General features: G+C 35.0%; 1 protein-coding gene across 16 annotated transcripts in view; it reads right to left on the minus strand.

The window, feature by feature from the left end:
- ROBO1 (roundabout guidance receptor 1) overlaps positions 1–19967 on the minus strand; it is a 1286018-nt gene that overhangs the window by 114439 nt on the left and 1151612 nt on the right. For all 16 annotated transcript variants that reach the window (XM_060416459.1, XM_060416456.1, XM_060416445.1 and 13 more), the window contains one exon: positions 412–532. In XM_060416459.1, coding sequence (XP_060272442.1) covers positions 412–532 — 121 coding nt within the window. The remainder of the gene's footprint in view (positions 1–411; positions 533–19967) is intronic.

Genomic DNA, 19967 nt, shown 5'->3' on the forward strand with positions numbered 1-19967 from the left:
TTCCACAGAGTTCCCCACTTCTCCTCTCTTGGTGTGGTGTCTCCTCCTATTTGTCTTTCTGTGTCTTGGCTACTTTATCTAAGGCTGCTTTACTAATTCCATCTGTCTTTTTCCCATTCCCCAAATACTGGTTTACCTTCTAGAAGAGGCCATTTCTTTTTCCCTTGTTGTTGTTTAGTCGCTCAGTCATGTCCGACTCTTTGTGACCCCAAGGACACTAGCCCTTTGTCCATGGGATTCTCCAGGAAAGAATACTGGAGTGGGTTGCCATTTCCTTCTCTAGAGGATCTTCCTCACCCAAGAATCAAACCCGCATATCCTGCATTGGCAGGCAGATTGGTGCATAAACATACTAAATGATAATAAGAGATTCACTTTACAGTTAAGCAAGTCAAATAAAACTGTACTTACCTAACACAGTGAGCTCTGCTACTTCACTCTCACGCTCCCCAACCATGTTGGTACCAACACAAACATATTTGCCTGCATCACTTTTGCGGGTGTAAGTAATCATGAGCTTTCCTCCTCGTATCTTAAAAAAAAAAATTTTTCACATGAATATCATTAACATTGCTTTAGTAATTTTTATATGATGGGGTCTTTGTAAGTGCAGTCAACTTTCTAAGCATGCAAAGAAAGCCTAATTAAATAAAAAAGCTGATGTGTAGTATTTGCCATATTTATAGGTAATAACTTTAAACAGAATTTATTCCAAAGATATCATTTAAAAGAGGCAAAATATTTCCTTACCTACATTTCTTGCAAAGTTATTATATTCTGTATAACTAGAAGTTTGTGTTTCCAGACGGGCTCGGTTCTTTCATATTATTTAATTAAAGGAAAACAAAAATTGCATGAGCAATTTGGTTAATAAGTAGAAAAAAGAAAAAGGAAAATTTTTTAAATTCATGTATATTTGATTTATAATACTGTGTTAATTTCTGCTGGATAGCAAAATAATTCAACTATAAATATGTGTACATTCTTTTTTTATATTCTTTTTCATTATGGTTTATCACAGGATATTGAATAGAATTCCCTATGCTATATAGTAGGACTGCGCTGTTTGGGAAATTCTTTAATACTATGTGACTATAATTAATATGCCAATATATATTAGCTATAAGTAATTTCAAGAACCATATTCAGTGTTATAAGATGTGGAAACAAAACTATTTCTCATTACTTAACTTACCAGAGTTGCTTTAAAAGAATATATCTTAATTTCCAAAACACTGCAGAAACTGACATGTCCTAAAAAACATAGATTCTATTTCTGCCCAACAGTTTCTTAGGGACTTAGGAGGCAGAGACTGAACAGATCCCAATAAATCATCTGGAAATTCATTTGGGTACACTCTTGAACACTTAATTACTTGAAGAATTAATTACAAATATAAGCAGACTTGCAGTACAATAAGTAGGCTGAAGCTAATCATGAATTAAGATTGGGATGAGGAAATTGAACTATCTTTACTTAATTTAATACATTTTTGGTGGGGAGTAGAGTCCAGTTAACCATGAATATCTATAAAGCTCTGAACCTTAGAAAAGTTTGTCAGGGAGAACTTCCAGAATGTTTATTTATGGAGGTTTTGATCTCAAAGTTATTCTGTACAGTCTACAGATTAAACAAAGGAGGAAACAAAAGAATAAAGAAAGCAAGCAAGGAGGGAAGGAAGGGAGGAAGGAAGGAAGGAACCATTCAAATAGAATTTTGTTTTTCATCCTACACCAGGAGTTTACTACTTTATAATGGCAGAGGTCACACTGTTTTGAAATGCCTAAATTGCTTCATTTCAACTCAGATACCCCAAACTAGAGATTGTAACCAAATCTTTATGTATTAGGAAAAATCAGATATTAACAAAGTGATTTTAATTTGGGGGGGCTTTAGAACTTGATTTTTTAAAGTCCTTTTATTTTTAAAAAATCATTATTCTCCAGGTATTATTTTAAGAACCTTCCTGTTAACTTTTCTCTACATCGTTCATGATTATGTCCCTCATGCTTAGAAAAACATCTGCATAGAGTAGTCACCTGAAAGATTTTTGATGAATGCAAATGGCTTTTGTAGGTAAAATTAGTGTATTATTTAAGTATTTTTATAAAGGTTTATAGCAGTTATAAGATATGTTAATGATAGAATTATTCTTTTCATATATACTTACCTAAATTCTCAAACAGAATAAAACTAACAAATAAATGTCACATGAGAAAAAAACCTTCCAAAAGTTAACTACTGTCAATACTTTCTGAACATTTTTCTTTTGTCCCTCCCTCTCTCTCAGTATAGATATAGATGAGTAGATATGGATATAGAGATATAAAAAATACATCACACACACACTTCTACTAAAGCAAAATCATGTGATATATGCTCTTCTATAAGCTGCATTTTCAATTCAATGATATACTACAATACACAGGAGTCCACCACATAAAGAATATTATCACACACCCAAAATGTCAATAGTGCTGAGGCTTATAAGCCTTGTTCTGAAGACCTGGCTTTGTCCTAAAGATAAAAGCTGAATTAAAATGACAAAAGGAGGGAGGGGTTAAAATTAAATAATATCATAAATGCTTATTCTATCTGGAAAAAGCAGTGAGAAGACTCCCGAGATTAGTATAAATGCCCCCACATAACTTCCATCCCATCGACAAGACATTTTCATTATAAAACCCTACATTCCACTCACAGGTAATAAGGGTTAAATAGCCCAAAATGAATATTACAAATTAAATGGAAAATCAAACAAACCTCACTAAACCGGGGAGAAACTTTTTTCCTTGAGATGATAGAGACAGAAATTGACAAAAGTGAAGGAAGAAACAAAAAAGTTACCGAAAACAGAAACAGAAAAAATACTGGATGAAAATGACAGTCTTCAATTTCCATAAGTTCAAATTGATTCTGGCACTATGTCAATGGCTGAATTGAAACAGATCAAACCAAAAGCCATAATTCTATTCTCTATGGTCACAAATGTGGACTGCATGGTGGCCTATTCTTTTCAATAAGCAAAAGAATAGGAAAAAAACCTAGCGCTGTAACCCTAATCAAATATAACATACCCCTTTTAAACAGTAACCTACCGTTAACCATCACCATTTTATGTTGAGTCATAAAAATATTGATTGTAAAAGGTGACTTTGTATATTCTAAATCTTAGTGCTCCTTTGTAAAACCAAAAATTGACATTTCCTCTCTCTTCAGAGAAAGGAAAAATATGTCTTCTAACACATACAGAATACTACAACTGTGAAAACAGCACTGTTTAAAACAAGCTAAGAAATATTTCTTGGCAGATTTCTTCCTGCAGCTGGATCTGACAGCCAAATTGTAAACCTATCAAAAACGAGTTTGTATAATGAACAGACACAACGTTAAACACTGCATTGCAGAGGACTACTTCAATTAACATAATCCGGGGAGTGGAGATGCAGAATGTGTTAAGCTTTCAGACAATATGCTGGCATCTAGCCTGTGTCAAAAATCCAAGCAGAGGTCCCTCTTCCTCATTACCATCTACCTAACCAGCCCTCAGTAGTAACCACATTAGAAGCCCACATTTCCATAAGCTCTAGACAGCGCTTAAAGGGGGGGCCCTCAGCTATCTACATACTAGATGAAAACAAAAGCTTCCCAGTGGTGTTGCTCTTTTGGGGGAAGGAGTCAGAGGAGGAGAAAAGAGGAGATGGCGAAAAATTTTTTAAGTTTCAAATAACTTTACATTTTCTCTTTTTCTTTAGAACCAGTCTCAGGTTAAAAAAAAAAAAAAAAATAGTGACATTAAGGTAAGGAATACCTCAACGTATTTGATATGTGGGATTCTTATATACTAGCATTTTCCCTTTAAGAAGCTATAAATGATTTTTTCCTTAAGGGTAAAAGCCTTCTCTCTTAGTACTTAAAGACTTCTCTGAAGTCACTGAAAATCCCTTATAGAATGCTTTCATCTCCTTTATTGTGTTGTTTACTAACAAGATTATACAGAAAAATCAGGAATAAGATGTAGCTTGTCAAACAAAAGTGGAGAGAACCATTTCATATTTTTTTTCTGGTGAGCACACAAAAAAACTACAATCAGAATTCTTATTTCCAGAATACAAGAAGGAACATTATCTCTGCACACAGAAAAGCAAGCTTCCTTTTAGAAAGTAAATTAAGGTTTTTGTCTGGTTACTCTACAGCAATCAGTGCTTAAAATCAGAAATGAAGATGAACTTAAAATGAACTTCTTGGTATGTCTTCATTTTCTACCCTAAAGCAAGTCAGATGATTTGCAGTATCTGTTACACAGGAATTTTTTTTCAGGCATCACTCCCACAATGTTATCCATACACCTCTAGGTTAACATACTAAACCAACTGGGGCTAATTAACTAGTTCGGCTACACAAAATCTTTTCTGCTTTTAATTACATTAACCTAATGTGACTTGAATTCAGCAGACCAAAAACGAAACCACTAATTATATTAAGGGCTTCAAAGACGATTTCAAATTGCTAACCACTAAACTGTCATATAATTTATCTCATTTCCTTAAGTAGATGTTGCATTCAAAATCTGTGTTTCTCACTATAAATACTATTTTTAAAATAGATCCTAACAATGGATTCAAAGAACACTGATTTAGAATGCTAGAAGAGAAATATGTTTCAATAATACACAAAAGACACAAACAGGTGTCATTATACCTATGGGAAATTGGGCAGTACTTAATTTTTACAATTTTCTGAAAGATTAACGGCTCAGAAATATTCATTTACAGTAGTAAAGACAACAGCAGGGTTAATATGAGTGGCAGTTTTAAAGCACTTAGGCTTAGAAATTATTTTTTCTGAAAAATGATTCTTTATCATGTTTTCACACTGCTTTGCAAAATAAATGAGCAGAGAGGCTGTGAATTATAGTACAGGGTATCATCCTTAAACAATTCACTACTAAGTCTCTTTGGGCAGAATATCTCTTCATAGCAATGCTGCCAATTCTGCCTGGATCTTTGACCTGAGCAACACATACCACACTGTTGTCAACTAAAGGAAGAGTACTTCGCAGTAAGATTTAATGACCACAAGACACCAGAACCCCAGATGCCAGTCATAGCCTCCAGACATTCACGTGGTGAACTAAACCTCAGGGCAGTTTTGGATAGTCCTTAAGGACTCCTTTCAACAGAGACATGTTAAGAAGAGTCAGAGTAACAGTTTTTATTACTTTAACCTTTAGCATTCAACAACAGTAACAACAAAACCCACCCCCCACCAAAGATATCTTATTTGGTCAGGGAGGAGAGAGTGATAGGAAGTGAAACAATACCCATCACTTTCCAGTCTGGTTGCAAGAGTATCAACCATTAATGTGAACAATTCCAATTGAAGCTTCCAAGCCTTCTAACATATACCACATCAACTTTCAAAAACAAAGGTCGCATCCTAAATGAAGGGAAAACACTGGTGGTAGTGCAATTATACTACACATATGATAGACGATGAGTTTGATAAAATACATGTCCCACAGCAGTCTAAAAAGTTATAACCAAATAAAAGATAATTCACATAATTTGGATCTTATGTACTATCAAAGAATACAGTCTTTCTTATTTTGCAGTATTTCTTATTCACACTCTCAGGTAAGCAGTTCAATAAGAACAGTTAATAAAAAGCCATGCTGAGAATTAAATAGTTTTATGTTTTTACTTATATCAAATATAGGTAATTTATATTTTTAATACACATATTCACAGTTTTGCTGTTTTACTTTTTGGAACATAAATTTTAATGGAGTTAGCAAGTAGATCAAAATTTAAATTTTTGTAAAACTTCAGTTATCAAAAAATCATTGATATAAAATAATTTATATCTACCACTCAAATCACCATCAATACTTAAGTATAGACAGAAATTTCAAGAACTTAATCTTTATTCTATTTATCTGTAGTAACCTTGTCACACTAATGTTTTTAAAAGTGATTTTGATGTATCCATAAGAACATGATTTCATATTAAAATCTCCAACGTAAGTTTTCTTTTAGATGATTAAACAAAATAATAAACCATGGTTAGGCAAATCACAGTTCTTCTTCCTGAAAAATAAATTATATGCTATTATTTACAATATTTTCTCAGTATAGATTATAAAAAAAAACCATTAGTAAGATTTCCATCACACTGTGAAAATTTTTCATCTGAATGTTACTTATCCATTTGCTTGTCCATTCTTATGCTAATCATCCTTGGTCTTTATAGCCTACTTAATGGTAGGAATGATGTTCACGAGATTTTCACACACAAAACATCTTATACAAAAAAAGGATGCCTGGGTAAGTACATACACACTGTAAAGAAATTATGAAAATGACAAATTGAAAACAAATGACTATTCTACATTTTACCTGGTCACATTAAAAGGGAAAGTGTTGCAAGGAAAAAAAAAAAAGTTATTGTAGGTCTTTCAACTGTTCTCCTAGGTGTGGAATTGAGAGGAAAAACAGGCAATTAGGATCTCTCCACTGGCATTCCATACTTGCTTGGGTGACATGCATACAAGAGAACGTGATCCAGTTTCATTTGTTTGCTGGGCCACTTTACAATACCATTTAAAAACCAACATGATTTCTGCCAAGAGTTTAAACACACTCGATCATCAGAGAGAGACAACAAGAGACTCATGCAGAAAAAAGCAATTATCCCAGTGGGGACACGTGGCTCTCTCCACAGCTTGGGGAGCTGCCAGCTGAGAACACAGGCCTGGGAGAATTGCTGCCCAGGACTATGGCAGCTGCGTTTCTCTGTGATTTTCATTCCTCCAACTAAACTTCTCATTTCTTCCTCATGGCAGTTTATAAATTGGTAGTTGGCTGTTTGATGCCACAGAAGCACACCTAGGATAATTTGATTATAGACTAACAAGGGCTATACTGCTAATTGAAGGCAAGTGGGAGCCACCCTGCAGAGAGACATGGTTAAGTTAAAGGGAGAGGGTGATTTTCTGTGTGAAAGTATAAATTATTATCTTTCTGTATATCTAGTTTATAGCACCAGATGATCTTGCCATGAATCCTAATTTTAACAAGGAATAATACTTTAAAAAAAAGAAAGGAAGTCCTGACTTCTTAAAAGACACCTATTTTGCTTGCTTAAGTGTGGTTCAAAGTCAATATGAAGACCTGGGTTTGGCATTTTCTCCTGGACACCATGTTATTGAACCAGTCAACCGGGAAAGCCATCTCTAATTTATTGTATTCCAAACCAGGGGCAGACAACTGCCGACTGCTGGTGAAAGAGAGAGCAGATGAGACAGTGAGGGCTTTTAGCTGATTCCCCAGGTGTCTGGTTCCCAAGTCATTAAGATCAGAACCCCAAAGTGAATCCTATAAAAAGGAGGCAATATAAGAGTGGTTTGAGAAGAAAACAGCCTCTGCCAGCCATCCCCGCAAAGTGAGTTAAGTTGATTGATTTTTACCTCCGAAAATTCTGCGTATTACATGGTAGTATTCTACATGCCTATGAGAAATTAATTTAGTTCCCAGCCATTAAAGTTAATGTATTAGTTCCTTCACAGGTCTCATGAAACAATGTCCTGCTGTTTTAAAGGTAAAAACAAAGTCTTATGGGCAATTTTCACTTTCCTACGAAAACAGGATTGCTTTTTATCACCTCTTCCAACCATCTGGCTACAATTCTGAATTTACATATAGTCACTGTTAGGATAGCCTGAAATAAAAATCTATGGAGGAATTATGACTATACTCTAGAAATAAAGATGACAAATGCTCGTCATATTTGAGGGGAGAAAAGCTCATTTTTAAGCACTTGGCTCTTTTGAGTTACATGTTCACCAGCTGAAAATACTTTTCAAACAGTAAATCCTTTTTTTTTTCTCACTACGGGTTCTTACGCTTAGCTCTTTTCTACAGTTTTCGTCCAGTATGAGAATTTCCCTTACCACCAAATGCCTTGCTAAGCTAATGCCTTTTCCAGAGACACTATTTTGTTATTTGTGAAATTTCAATTCACTTATATTATGAAGAAAACATATAACTATGGCAGACAAAGTCCAAACCAAGGCTGAGTATGCAATGGATTCTTGGACTCAGAAATGCAGAATGACTTTATAGAAATGAAGTATAGAAATTAAGGAGACTTGTTTGTGTAAATAAATTTGTAACCTGAAAAAATAAATAAGCAATAAAAGCCTTTAATACTTTTTATTTAACATTTAATACTGTTTATTAAGATTCTATACAAGTAGGAAGATCCCTAAAATAAGCCATAAATTGAAATAAACACACATCCCTGTTCTGTGGTATTTTAATCTAAAAGAGTCAAGAGAACAAGAAGTGACTTGCATGTGACAAGCTTAATTGATTAATCAGAGTCAGGGCTCATCAGACAGGGTCAGAGATTCAATATCCATATGGTCAGTTGCTTCACTCTCTTTTATTGATCACAAGACTATGCCAGAAACTAGCTCACTTATTTGGCAAATTTGTGCCTCATTTCGTAAGAGACACATGATAAGACAAAGGATGATATATAACCCCCTCTTCTCCACCACAATACATGGTAAAACAAATGAAAATATATCTACACACTACCTAAGAGAAAGCAAGTAAGATAATTTATGCATGTGAGGGACAGAATAGAATCTTGGGGAGAAGGGCCTGAGCTAGGGCTTAAAGGAACTCTTTTTCATGGCTTACATTAATCTTCATAATTATGCACATGTACTTCTCACTATTTCGAGAGAACGAATGGTCATCTTGTGGATAAATAAATCAAAATAAATGTATCCTGTCCCTTATATTTCTATAGCTATTTGCAAAAACAAAAGTGAAAATGTCTACCTGAAGAGTATTTCAAATACCATTTGGAATGATATATTTGCAACAGTCTTTCTCCAACTATAAACAGTAAAGTTCTCCAGTGAAGACAAAAACATTCTAAACAGAATATACGTGCAAAAAGTATTAATAGTGTTAAGGATTTCAATGTTCTGGATTGCCCCAAACCTAAGGCTATACATTATTTTTGAACTTTGATTTGAAATTCAGAATTTCGTGAATCCTAGGTTTCTTCCATACAAACCTAAATAGGAGGTTTCAGCATTCAGAACTTTTCAGGTAAGGTTCTGATGTTTGTGATATCAGTCAGTGGGAAAATGAAAGAGTAAGATTGAAACCAATAAGAAACAAAAAACAAACAAAAAATTCTATCTTGTGTTTACTGTTTCTCTTCTATATAAAACAGAAATTCTACAGTGGTAAGGAGTTTTCTGTATCTCTAGAATCTTGCTCCACTCCCATGGAGAAAGCATACTATCATATTTTTCAAGATTTGAGATGTAGGATACATAGAATTCTTTGATTTTGGTCATTATTTCTTCATTGAAAGGCTTGATATTTGAGAATTTGTTAGAAATACACTCTTTTCTGTTGCTGTACAGAGAAAAACTCAAATTCTGTTGACCTCATACCAAAGTAATACATACATTTAAAGATGCTAATGTTTCAATAAGAGTTTTTAAATGACTTAACAACTGGAAAAAACTGAAAAAAGTTATGTCCTAAGTGTAAAATGCTTTTGGCAGTCTTCTCAAACACATGAAAAACACATCAGTGAATCTGTGGTAAATTTCATAAATGTACTACTGTATTTAAACAACAACCTGGAATATCATTACTGTCATGATTAACGAGAACCATGAGGTAGCAACATGTGCTGTGTATATGGCATTGTTGCACGCATCATCATTCATTTTTATAACAGCCTCACAGGTGAGATATATTTTTCTACTAAAGGATGAGAAAACGAATGCTCAGAGCATATCAGAAACTTGCTCCAGATCATTTAGCAAGTGATTGGAGTTCATTCTACATAAATCCAAAGTAAAGTTTACCTAGTGCACTTACTTTTGGACAGAAAACAAGAGCTCCTATTTTCTGTGCTTCTCATGCCACAAACTACAAATCAGCAATGTCTCATATAGACTGAGAGACTCAGTGGCTTGGGGAAGAAATAGGTACTATTGGTGGACCTCCCTGAGAGCATTAGATTGATGGCCCTCCTTCCATTACACTCCATATTTAAGCCTGAGTGATCCTAATAGCCAAACTAATTGCCATTAATCCACCTAGCTGCCATTAGAAAAGATGGACCTGTTTACATTTCACATATGCATTTGTTCTTTGTAGGAGAAATCTAGTTAGGTAAATATCTTACATTAGTTCCTCTATGGAGGGATGGCTCCTCTTTTTCCATGTAAATACGTACTTATTACTACGACATATTTAAAATCTGAACAGGATACGTATGTTTTCCTAATAAAGATGAGAAAATCTGACATGATCTTTTATAAGCATGATGCATAACGTAATATGATGATATGCTGTATCTAGGTGATAGAAGGGTGACACCATGAATGCTAAAAGGCAAAGAAATAAGAAATAATGGATTCCTTGGCAAATTACACTTTATCCACTCAAGGAGACAGAGTTCCATTATTTTCAACTGGTATTATACAGGTTGAGTTCAACTGCTTTTGAAATTTTCCTATACATGATGATGCTCTTAAACGTGACTTAAACATGAGCCTTTTTCTAGTGTGATCCGCCTTTAAAGCTTCGTGATCACCTAGATTTGTAAGATTTAGGAAGAGAAAACCTGTGCCATCTGTTAGTAATTTTCTTAATGCACACTGGATTATTCTACAAGTGTATGATTTATCATATTATCAAATTCTTCAGGCTTAAGGAGATAAAACTTGAAGTGGTCAGACGTTACTAATAGAGTATTAGTACTTTTAAAGCAACTTGCCTTTAAACAAAAGAAAGGCAGAATCAGCATTAAATTAGGCATCAGCCTCAGCATAAGACTTGGGATTATTTTTTGAGAGAGCATCTTTAAAAGTGACAGTATGAACAAGATGGAGAAATAGATAAAACCAATTTCAGCCAATTACAGGTAATGGAAAGAAAATCCCAATCCCCTTGCTCAGATTAAAAATAATTTTAAATATAAAGGCTAAAAATAATTTATGTGATTTCTGCAGCTTGAACCATGTTTTAAGGGGATAACGCTGTATACTCAAATGCATTTTTCCATTTACTACTTTGTTTTTTAAAGATTACAATTCATTCTTCCTGCGGTAAATGGAAAATTATGTCTGGGTCATCATGAGCAAATACTGAAATTACAAGCATTTAGAAAAGTCAACTTGTTAAAAATAGAGAATTTACAAAAAGTATTCTTATATTATTTAAATTTTTTCCAAATTATAGGCAAGGTTTATAAGCAAGGTTTTAAGATACATTTTAAAACGGTATTTCTAGAGAAACATTTCATCCATGATTAATAGATATTCGAAAATAAACTGGTTGGGACACCATCCTTGAAACCACAAAAAGATTGTACCTTTAATTTGGCAAACTACTTTAACCTATAATTAAACAAAGTGCTCCCAGACAGTAGTAAAATGCCACTAGTCCTTGGCTATTTGGAGGACTGTAATGACCTGATCAAATATATCGAAGTGATTGGAATGTGAAGAAACCTAGTTGCTTGAATGAGCGTGCATTATGAGGAAGAAACAAAGGGACAACAACATTTGTAAATCAACTCTCTCAGGGTATCATGCTAATTGGAGATTGCTATTACAAGCTCCGTCTCTAACCACGTGCGTTTATTTTGCAGTTACAATACTTATGGTAGTGTAGTCCATTGATAATTACTCTGAATTATGAGCTATAACTTTTTCTTAGCTAACCACTCAGATTTCTGAGATGTGTTCTGCTTTCTGGAATACCTTCTCTGATTGAAGGATCCTGGATGCTGAGTGGCTGTGTACATCCACATCAGGTTTTGCCCCAGTGAATTTTAGGACTTGGCTGAATTCCATATTGAAGGTGCCAGGCATTCTAGAAACTAGTATTTGGCTGAGACTAGCTTTTGGGAAAATTTTCAAAACTATTTCAGAGAAAAGATATCTGGAAAAGAATTCAGAAGGCCAGAAACATTTTGAGAGATTTGAAAGAGTAGTGACAGTCAACATGAACACAAAGCTGGGTTAAGAAATCAACGTTGTACAATACCAAAACTGTTCAAGAATATTCTGCTTTTTCACGTTAGGACTTTTACTCATGTGAAAGTTCACTATACTTTTTAGAAGAAACTTAAAAGTGCTATAGTATATTGTTTCCTGACGTCACCAAAGACTATTTATTAAACTAGAAAACATTCCATCTGGCACTCTTTAGCCTCTGCTACTTTATCTCTGCATCCAAACATACTTGCACCCCTTCTCTGACATTTGAGTCATTTTATATGGACTTACAAGGATTTTATTAGGAATTACAACTAGGTGTCCTAAGGGACCCAGACAAAAATGGGCATGTAGACTATAAATTACAGAGGCCCCAAGAGTATATGTCATATAGAAGGAGACACATTTTATGTACACTTTAAAAAAACTGATCGAAAACAGGATATGCCAGTTTTATCAGTGTTGGTTTTTTGGGGGTTGTTTATTTTGTCCTCTAAATGATAAAAAAGGGTTCTTTTTCATTCTGACCTTAAAAGTCTCTGGTCTCTCCCATCTCCAAGTTATTAATATCAAAGAGGAGAGAACATTAACAGGAAATCAAGAGAGGACTATTGAAAATAACACTTTACAATGAGGCTGTTATTGTGATTGTTCAAAGTACTCCCACCACTCTGGTTTGATTCTCATAAACTTACTAAATAAAGAAGATATTATTAGCTTAGTATTTGTACCAATTAAAAGATGTGACCAAGGTATACTAATTAATAAAGTTTCAAAAAGAAACTTCAGACTTCCCCAAAATGGCCGTAAGTTAAAGTTAAGTTAGTATTTAAATTGCTGTAGTTTATTTTTATTGTTTTGGATGAAATCCTGAGGCAACTTCAGATAATCACTTAAGATTAATTTAGATATGTTCTTAAAAGCATACTTGATAAAGCAAAAATGTGCAGAGGATTATTCATCAAAGTGACACAAGGTCATGTTTGTACCCAATGGATAAACAATTGAAAATAATACAGGAAAATATTGAAAATAATACTTTCTATGATTGGAAATATTGAATTTAGGATACAAAACAAGTAGCAAAATTGTATGAAATGAGTCCAGTAAACCACTTTATCTGTGGATTTCTTTTGTTAGGAAACATCTTAAATGTAAGTTTTTCTTTGAGAAAGGGTGATCAGATGTAGTGTGTCATGGCAAAACAAAACAGGCACTGAGACACCTGGCTATTACAGCTGACTCATGATATAGATCCATTAATGACTCGGGGCAAATAAACTCCCTGGCTTCCTCTTCTTGCTTAAAAATGAAGGGATTTGCCCATTTACAATCTCTCGTCAGCTCCATCTCTAAGATTCTGTGCATATTTGTAAGCCACACAGAAATATATTTACTCACATAATTAACCTGTGTAATATCTCTTCCTTATCCTACTAATAAGCCAAAGAAGAAAAGAAGTTTTAGAAAAAAGAAATGACATTGATGATATTTCCTTTCCAGTTTATAAGAGAGTAAGAAAATAAATGTATAAGTGCATGTGGAAATAAAATCAAGTATGTTCAAATTAGCATTTTTCAGTTCTACATATGCTAGAAGACATTTTTCTGATTTATATTTCATTATTTAATATCTGAAGAAATATGTATTGGGCTCCAACTATAAGATAAGGAAATACAAGTGGCCCTTAGGTGTCTTAAGTATACTAGATAAGTAATATGTAAGTAATGATTTGCAACAGGCTCCAAAATCACTGCAGACGGTGACTGCAGCCATGAAATTAAAAGACGCTTACTCCTTGGAAGAAAAGTTATGACCAACCTAGATAGCATATTCAAAAGCAGAGACATTACTTTGCCAACAAAGGTCCATCTAGTCAAGGCTATGGTTTTTCCTGTGGTCATGTATGGATGTGAGAGTTGGACTGTGAAGAAAGTTGAGCACCAAAGAATTGATGTGTTTGAATTGTGGTGTTGGAGAAGACTCTTGAGAGTCCCTTGGACTGCAAGGAGATCCAACCAGTTCATTCTGAAGGAGATCAGCTCTCGGATTTCTTTGGAGGGAATGATGCTGAAGCTGAAGCTCCAGTACTTTGGCCACCTCATGCGAAGAGTTGACTCATTGGAAAAGACTCTGATGCTGGGAGGGATTGGGGGCAGGAGGAGAAGGGGATGACAGAGGATGAGATGGCTGGATGGCATCACTAACTTGATGGATTTGAGTCTGAGTGAACTCCGGGAGTTGGTGATGGACAGGGAGGTCTGATGGGCTGTGGTTCACGGGGTCACAAAGAGTTGGACACGACTGAGCGACTAAACTGAACTGAACTGAAAAGCAAAATGGTTATCTAAAAAGGAAAGGGAACTGATTATAGGAAGATAAATTCAGTGTAGAAGTACAGGATAGGGTTTTACAGTAGGCTCCTCTTTAGAACTCAACTTTAAGTTCAAACTCGAAACAAGTGAGTTAGATAAAGAGGATGTAGGCCTCAAAACATCCCAGACAGAGGGAATAGCATAGGCAAAGACTTTCATAATTTGGTACTGCTAGCTCTTAGGATCTAAGCTGTTAATTCACAAGTGAAGTTGCTCAGTCGTGTCCGACTCTTTGCGACCACATGGACTATAGCCCACCAGGCTCCTGCATCAGTCTGTGGGATTTTCCAGGCAAGAGTACTGGAGTGGGTTGCCATTTCTGTCTCCAGGGGGATCTTCCTGACCAGGGATCGAACCTAAGTCTCCTGCACTATAGGCAGATGCTTCTACCGTCTGAGCCACCAAGGAAGTCAATGCACATCTAACACACAAATAATGAAAATCTAGAGCAATGATCAAATAAATACCCACTGGGATTACATTAATAATCATATTGCATCTAAACTGATTTGTGTGCTGGAACTGAGAAAGCCTTCTGCTTATTACAATCCTTTCAAAAGGGTACTTGAGCTTCACAGGTAGTTCTAAGATGTTAGCTTTCGTTTTTCTAGTTTCAGCATCCAAACATGAGGAGTGTGTGTGTAAATATTTAAATAGAATTACAAGTTTCTGGACAGTCTCAAGATGTTTCTTGGGATGATAAACCAGCGGTTCACAACCAGCGCACTTCATCTGAACCACAGCATTTCTCAATTCCCCTGAGAAGTGTACATAACTAGAACTGTTCTTGATGCACAGGAGAAAAGTCTATTTATTACACTGAGTGGATGCCTGAGGGCATTAGGGCTTAATTCTCTTGTGGAGTCCCCACTGGTTATTGCATTTCACAATAAGGATGAACAAAGATTCAAATTAGTTTCTTAATACCAGTATTAGTCTGAAAAATTACTTACTCATCATATTCACCTGTACTAAGTACTCATGCTGATTCTGTAGAAATTTGTTTTCTCACAGTTTTAAATCAATATAAACAGAAAATTAGATGAGACAAATGCCGAATCTGTTTCATATATACATTATACAAGGTCTTCTTGTTTATTCGGAAAAGTTGAAATTGCTATGGCATAAACAGTTCCTGATTTTTTTCCACCCAGTTTTTGATTGCTGAATATATCCAGAGGTCAGGCAGATATATCAACAATAATGAAAACCAGAATACTGATTACTAATCCATAAAGAGTTTGTCACCATTTAAAATGACATATGTATTTTTTCACTGATTTCCCACAAGGACACTGTAAACTAATACAGGTATTATTAGATAATTCATGTCACAGATGGAAACAATGAAATTTACAGAGATCAAATGTCTATAAAATCATGCATATAAGTTTTAAAACCTGAATTTATTACATGTCTTATATAAAACTATATTGACTTTTACTAATACACTGGATTTCAGTGATTAAATTTGAAAATTAAGTGGGATAGGACATAAGTTTGCTTATAACTCATTTCTTTGGTCCCATGATTCATATAATACATTCATACTGATTAACTTGTATTTAAATCATGAATAAAAATTTATTCTTAAAAAAAGATGATATATATAATGTGCATAACTATGTAAGACAGAAAAAAAAATTCTGGTTCAATACGCCAGTTTCCTTTGACCTTCACACAACAGAATGACCTATTTACTTTGCAGGAACACAAATTTAACTTCTCAGGGAAAAGGGGCTCTATGACATCAACTGCATAAAGTATGTTGATTTCCTGTCGGGCAACAGAGGGGAAAAGGAAGCAACAGACACTGAACAATGAAAGAAGTTGGAAGACCAGAGGAAAGCACTGATCGAAGGAAGGGAGGAGGAGCAGATGGCTTAGGAGGGAGACATGTGGGAATTGGGGGGAAAGGAAGCAATTGGCAAGGAGAGGGCTGAATGCCAAATTTATGAAGGATCTGGAGGACCCTGGGGATCTGGATGGGATGTGAGTCAGCTGCTTTTTACCAAAATATCACACCAACAAGGGAAATCAAAGAAGCCTACAAAGACACACAGGAAGCAGAGAAGGACTGGAAAAAGAACTGATGACATATTGCATTCTAACAACTGTACCTCTTAGCATGGGGAATGGGAGGTGTTAAATCATCTTTTGTGTATAACTGAATTTTTCTCCGAACTTCACTAATGATTTTCAAACCTTTAACTTGCTTATGAAAGAAATGATACAGATACAACTCTTCTATTTAAACCACATTTTACTGCTACCCTGTATTGGTGTGTTTTCTCATTCATATCTAAATCAATTACTTTAAACCATCTATAGGGTGACCAACTGTCTCTGTTTTCTGATAACTAAAGGTTATTTTCCTGGGCCTGGGATTTTTGGTGCTAACACTAGGACAGTTCCCTGCAAACCAGGATGGTTAGTCATCTTAGTTAAGTTAAACCCTTAAGAAAAGGCCACTAAATCCCCTTGCTCTTCATGCTAAAACATACAGACACTGAAATTTTCCCCACGTTTTTTAAAGAAGAACGAATAAGGTCTTAATACAGGGATATGATAAGTAGATGAAACTGACAATAAAATGGTTTCTGGACTATGGCTTTGATAAGAATAAGTAACATAATGAAAGTATTTCTTTGTAATTTATTTTTTTCAACTAAGTAACAAAAAATCTATAAGCCATATAACATATTTGGAGCAGGCTGCTTTGAGGACAGGTAGGAAAAAATTAAAATTAAAGCACAGCTTATCTCAACAAATAAGACAAGTCATTTAAAAATGCTATGTCAAAGCCACAAACAAAGAAGATGGAAACAATAAGCATTATTCATCTCTAGATTTTAACTTAAAAGTTAAGAGTTTCAAACATGAAAGGCTTTTAAACTCTCCTTTTAAATACTAAAATGACATAATTCTGGGTAAATGACAGTAAAAGGTTATTTGGAAGAAAATTATCTGGAATTTCAGAAATGAGTCCAGGATGATGTTTACCATCTACACTGTATTGTTACTATTTAGCTTTTACAACATTTTATTGTATTTATATAAAATTGCAAAGCTACTACATCAATATTTTTATTTAATTTCCCATTCATTTAATTTCTCATAATTACTTAAGTTTTCTGCAATAACATTTGATGTGTGGACAGCTGATGAAATTATAATCTAGCTAATCCACAAATTGCACAATTGACTACACAGTCAGTTAAATCATTCTCTGACTCATTCGCTTTTAATATAAATCCTTCTTTCCTTAAATGCCAAATGGTGAAGAGTCATTTACCATCCTCTTTAGAAAATCTCCTAATATCTTTTGAGGAAAGACCTCTACTGTCCAGAATAAATGGTTTTAGTTTATTTGAACCCTTAGTTAAACTATAACTGGTTTAGTTGAACTTATTTGATTGAACTTGCCCATTTATAGGTCATTTTTGTGAATGTACCAAACTTCAAATTTTATATATCTTTGTTATATTACAGTTGTTATTACTGGACATAATACAGACTAATTCTCAAATGTATCTAGTTTAGTTTCAAAACCACTATAACCTCCACTGTGTGAACTAATCTCTCCAGACCCTTACAAACTCAAAGACAATATTTCACAGTGGAGACTAAGAGTTGCTGTGATTCTGAGTTGAAATTTGCACTAATAGCAAACTCTCAGAGTCATTATATATGTGGGAAAATCTATGGACCCTTTAGAAAATGCTCTTTAGAAAATGCTGTCAATAAACAAAAGGCAGGTGTCTCCACAGCCAATTTGGAGTTAACCATTAGTGAAATTTTAGTATTTATGTGACAGGACTGCTGTGAGGATAAAATGGTCAATATATATAAAGTGCTTAGAATGGGGCCTGGCACATAGTGTGGCATTAAGTGTTTAATGTCAATATCCTCTTTATCATCATCATTATCACTAGCGTTAGCCTCCTCCTCATCTCCATTAAGACACAATTGACAGGTATAAGTGTAACATAATGGAAAGAACATAGCTTATTCACTGAGTTTCAAAGGGGATTAAATGAGATAATATAAAATCTGTACATGGCAGTGCTCAACATACAATAGCTACTATTATTACTATAGTAGAGTAGTAAATTGTTAGTGTCCTTACAATAACCAACAATCAGGGACTTCCCTACAGCTCAGATGGTAAAGAATCTGCCTGCAATGCAGGAGACCCAGGTTCGATCCCTGAGTCAGGAAGATCCGCTAGAGAAGGAAATGGCAACCCACTCCAGTATTCTTGCCTGGAGAATTCCATGGACAGAGGAGCCTGGCGGGCTACAGTCCATGGGATTGCAAAGAGTCGGACATGACTGAGCGACTAACACACACACACACAAGTATTATTGCATCACTGATGTAATGGACATGAACTTGGGCAAGCTTTGGGAGATGGTGAGGGACAGAGAGGCTTCGTATGCTGCAGTCCATGGGCTCGCAAAGAGTTGGACATGACTGTGATACTGAACAATAGCTATTGTGGCGCTTTCCTGGTGGCTCAGCGGTAAAGAATTCACCTGCAATTCAGGCAACTCAGGTTGACTCTGTGGGTCAGGAAGATCCCTTTGAGGAGGAAATGGCAGCTCACACCAGTATTCTTGCCTGAAAAATCCCATGGACAGAGGAGCCTGGCAGGCTACAGTCCATGGGGTCGCAAAAGAGTAGGACATGACTTAGCGACTAAACAACAACAGGTACTACTGAATACCTTAAGTCGTTTAACTTATGAATGCATTTGTTTTTATGCTTACAAATGAATTAAATGAATTTTATTTCTATCTTCTATGAGAGATGGGCTATTTCCTTCTGACATTATGCCTGCCATACCTGTAGCTACCATCAAGAGAATGTTTATTTGGTAGAAAAACAATAAAGAAGATATGGGAAACCTGCTGCAGACATTGGACAATTGTGTGACTCTCCCAAAACTAGCATGATTTTAACACACTTATCTTTTTACTAAGGTAACAATACTGAAATTACCCCAGGTCTACAAATTTAAAAATAAATGGCACATTTTTAAAGCTTAGTACCAATTCACAATATTTTGGCACTAGTAAGCTTCTATTCTCTTTTTTTTACCAATGATGATTCACTCCGTTCAGAAGCTCAAAATCATGCTAACAATTTTTTCTTGGCCTTTTTGGGTCTACTTGTCAGCAACATAATTCTGTAATTGACAATCTTTATACACAATTATGCCCTTTTGTAGTCTAGGAATTTATTTGCGGTATGTACTTTCAACTGTATTTATCTTTTTCTTTAATTCAAGGGCAATTTTAGTGTTTTTGCTTGAACACAGATTTTTTTTCCTCAATATATGGTATTGTTCCCCTCAATCTTATTAATAACACTCTCAGTTTTCCACTCATACAAAATAATCTTGAGGGGCTTCCCTGCTGGATCAGTGACTAAGAATCTTCCTGCTAATGCAGGAGACACGAGTTTGATTCCTGATCCGGGAGGATCCCACATGCTGGGGAGCAACTAAGCCTGCACACCACAACTATTTAGCTTGTGCTTC

The sequence above is a fragment of the Ovis aries genome, chromosome 1 (genome assembly GCF_016772045.2).
Source record: "Ovis aries strain OAR_USU_Benz2616 breed Rambouillet chromosome 1, ARS-UI_Ramb_v3.0, whole genome shotgun sequence".
In the NCBI taxonomy this organism is placed as follows: domain Eukaryota; kingdom Metazoa; phylum Chordata; class Mammalia; order Artiodactyla; family Bovidae; genus Ovis; species Ovis aries.